Below are 3,623 nucleotides of genomic sequence, written 5' to 3'. Positions count from 1 at the left end.
ACAGTCACCAGCCATGGACCTGCCTCCCTCTGCTGATGGGAAAGTAGACTACAGGGCCGGCCACATGCCAAAACACCTCCACAAGATCCTGATGTGGAAAAGGCATGAGAGATTCCCTCAGCTCTTCTCACCCCGGCTGACGTAGTTCCCATGGAGCCAGGATTTAGGCACCAGATTTGAGAAGATGAGGAAAACACCAAAACCCAGCGTCTTCACTCCAAAGCAAGGACCATCCTCAACCCAGTGAGAATTCAGCAGCCGGGGGCAGGCCCTCAGTATTCGTAAAACTAGGTTTTATTTTTACCAAACCAAGTCCTTCTGAACACAGCAGCAGGACCAGCCCTGCCCTGCTCGGGGCAGCGTGGGCTGGAAGCAGTTCATCCCCGCAGGGATCGGACCCTGCAACACGGTCCGTGGGCATGTTCACACCAAAAGCTTAGCAGGAATCACCCCAGGAGCCGCGGGAGCTGGGCACTGCAGGGACACCACGGGGCAACCCTGCCCCAGCCGGGCCCCAGCCCCTCCTGGCCGGGCTCAGGCCTTGCAAGAGCCGAGCTCAGGGGCACTCTCCACAGTCTGAAATAATCACCTTCTGCTTCGGTTTCCCATCTTTAGTGCCCTGAGCCTTGGGGAAAAGAGCAGGAGTTAGAGGCACAAAGCCCAGGGGTGGGAAGGAGGTTGGCTCTGCTCACACTTACCTCGATCTGCCGCACCACGTCCATGCCCTCTGTCACCTCCCCAAACACCACGTGCTTCCCGTCCAGCCAGTCTGTTTTCTCACACGTGATGAAGAACTGGGAGCTGTTGGTGTTTGGGCCCGAGTTTGCCATCGATAACAGCCCTGGGATCAAAAAGGGCAGAGTTCTGGTTGCGGGGGGAGCAATGAGCTCCAGCACGTGAGCTGATGATTTGACCCAAACCCATTCCCACACCCTGCAAAACAGTGCGAGTTTTAAGAGAGCTTCTGGATATTAAACTCCACAAACTCTTGAAAACCAATTATGTCAACAGAAAAACACCTGCAAGCATGAAAGATGGAAAGTGGTAGAGATTGTTCATCTGGTTTTAGTCGCAGTAATAGATAAGCTGTCTGCACGGAGATAAACCTGCTTGCTTTTTGCTGTGCTTCACAATCACACTGTGACTCCTTTAAAATCAAAGGAAAGCAGCTCTGAAACTCTTTTTCTATTATGCAACACTGGAAGTTAACCGTGTGTGAACACCAGAAGTGTTTTGCCAACCTAGATTATAATTCAGGGCTGCTACTATCAACACAGTCTATCAAACCAGCCCAAATGTGGCCCCTAGGTGACATTAAGCCACGTTGCTCTCCAGCCGCTGCCCAGGAGATGGCTCTACCTGGCCCCGTGTGTTTCAGAATGAAGTTTTCATCATCAAACTTCTTCCCGTAGATGGATTTGCCTCCGGTGCCATTGTGGTTGGTGAAGTCACCAGCCTGGCACATGAACTGGGGGATGATGCGGTGGAAGCTGCTCCCTTTGAAGCCAAAGCCTTTCTCATGGGTGCAGAGGCAGCGGAAATTCTCTGTACGGGGCAAGGGGAGAGAGGTGAGAGCTGTGTCTGCTGGAAGGCACCACGCTGGGGATGCTGAACCAATCCTCACCTACGGTCATGGGCACCACATCCGAGCGCAGGAGGATCTGCAGCCGCCCCGCAGGTTTGTTTCCGATCTTGATGTCCATGTAAACCTGAGGGTTGACCCGGGATTTCTTGGCAGGAGGCTCACCCTGAGCAGGAAAAGACAACAAGGTGGGATGACATTCCTCTGCTTTGCCTGCAGAGGCTTTCAGGCCTTACTCTCAGCCTTCAGGACATTAGGGATACAGACAGCTCTGTACGGTTTTCCTACCTCCTGCACGTCTGTTTTGGGAGCCTCTGCTCCTCCCTCCTCTGCGTTCTCCTCCAAAGTCTTCCCTGAAAACTTCTTCAGCCAGTCATCATCTGACCAGACTGCGATGGCAAAAGGAAGGGTCAGAGCATAGGAAGCAAAGGACCACACATGAGCACACACGTGAGCACACACATGAGCACACACGTGAGCACACACACATGCCTGCACAGGTCAGGGTGCAGCCTACCCCAAGAGACACAGCATGTGGGCAAAGAAGAGACAAAGTCACCTCTTCTTCCTCCCAGAGGTGCCACCACGCAGGGCAAGCTTGTGTGCTGCCACTACCCATCACACTGCATGAGTGCTTGGCATGGCCGTGGCCCCATCTGCTTTTACAGCTGTGGACAGACGTGTGTGCAATTTTGCCTGGCACAGTGTGCATGCTGTGCCCTCTGTCAGAGGGCATGAAGACAGCCAGAAGTGCAGCCAAGAGTGTTTCCATCCAAGAAACAAGGGACCATTTTGGCTTATGTGGTTATTAAGTTATGTGGATGCTGCTCAGACCCGTGAGCTCCCCAGATGGGAAGCAGAGCGGAGGCCTCTGCCCCAGGGTCTGGGGAAAGCAAAGGCTGATGCACGATGCTCTGAACACCCACGGGGATGTTCTCCCCTCCCAGACACCAGCTCACCAGGTCTGGATGATCCTTCTTTAATCCGCATGGGTTTGGCCAAGTTCACCCGAATTGTCCTGCCAAAGAGCTCGGACTCGTTCTGCCAAGGAGAAAAGCACAACAAAGCCCACCAAAGGGTATAAAAATCACTGTGCCCCTCAACTCCCCCCACAGGAGAACCACGGTGCTCTTGGTGTAGCCCACACCACACAGGGCCTCACTCCATGCTGCTGGGAAGGCAGCAAAGCCACTTATCCCCACGGGTAACAGGGTCCCTACCATGTTGTCAATCGCTGCTGCTGCATCCTGCCAAAAGAGGTGAAAGAAGATCATTATTACATCACCTCTTCTCTCCCTTGCAAAGCAAAGCTCAGCACATACATGCCCCAGTGTTTTGCTGCAAAAAAGGCTGTCCAGGGACTGTGTTCCTAAACCTCATCTATACATGAACCAATGGATCTTGCGGGAGCTGTATCCAATCCAGTATGTGGGGCTCCTCTTCCCACATTTGATCCCATAAACCCATTTTATCTAAGATGTTTTATTGCTGACATCAGTGTTTGGGAGAGAAAAAGAGATCTTGTGTATGAAGCCCAGGACAGACTATAAGATCCCTGGCAGTGTTCAAGGCCAGGTTGGACACAGGGGCTTGGAGCAACCTGCTCTAGTGGAAGGTGTCCCTGCCCGGGGCAGGGGGTTGGAAACAGATGAGCTTTAAGGTCCTTTCCAACCCAAACCAGGCTGTGAGTCTATGAAATACACAAACGGTCATGAAGCCAAGAAACCTTTTTTTTCAAAGAACCCCGCCTGCTGCTGCCGAGCTCCAGGAGCAGCTCAGGCGAGCACTGGCTGTGCTTCAGCCCGTAAGAAAGTGGGAACTTGGAAAAGCAGAGGAGCACCGGAGGTAACACCCGTTTGCTGCCACCAACCGCATCCACCAGGAGCAGGCTCCAGCCTAAAGCCCCCGGCTGGAAGCGACCCGGACACTTGCCCTGTCTCACCTCTGCCAGCTCGAACTCGATGAAGGCGAACCCCCGGTGCTTTTCTGGAGAGGAAGAAGCGAGCGGTCACGGGCAGCACTGACACCCGGTCCCGCGGGC

General features: G+C 53.7%; 1 protein-coding gene across 1 annotated transcript; it reads right to left on the bottom strand.

Moving 5' to 3' along the window:
• Positions 1 to 546: 546 nt before the first annotated feature.
• PPIE (peptidylprolyl isomerase E (cyclophilin E)) lies at positions 547 to 3,563 on the bottom strand. The gene is made up of 8 exons (XM_010012236.1): positions 3,525 to 3,563; positions 2,803 to 2,829; positions 2,542 to 2,623; positions 1,871 to 1,971; positions 1,625 to 1,748; positions 1,360 to 1,545; positions 699 to 841; positions 547 to 625 (listed from the first exon to the last, which is right to left on the bottom strand). The coding sequence occupies exons 2-8, from the start codon at positions 2,803 to 2,805 to the stop codon at positions 557 to 559; spliced, it is 708 nt and encodes a 235-aa protein (XP_010010538.1). The 5' UTR covers positions 2,806 to 2,829; positions 3,525 to 3,563; the 3' UTR covers positions 547 to 556.
• Between the last annotated feature and the right edge of the window lie 60 nt (positions 3,564 to 3,623).

The sequence above is a fragment of the Nestor notabilis genome, unplaced genomic scaffold (assembly GCF_000696875.1).
Source record: "Nestor notabilis isolate BGI_N333 unplaced genomic scaffold, ASM69687v1 scaffold20443, whole genome shotgun sequence".
NCBI classification, from domain to species: Eukaryota; Metazoa; Chordata; class Aves; order Psittaciformes; family Psittacidae; genus Nestor; species Nestor notabilis.
Note: the sequence above shows the minus strand (reverse complement) of the source record. Positions and strands in the feature narration are given on the sequence as shown.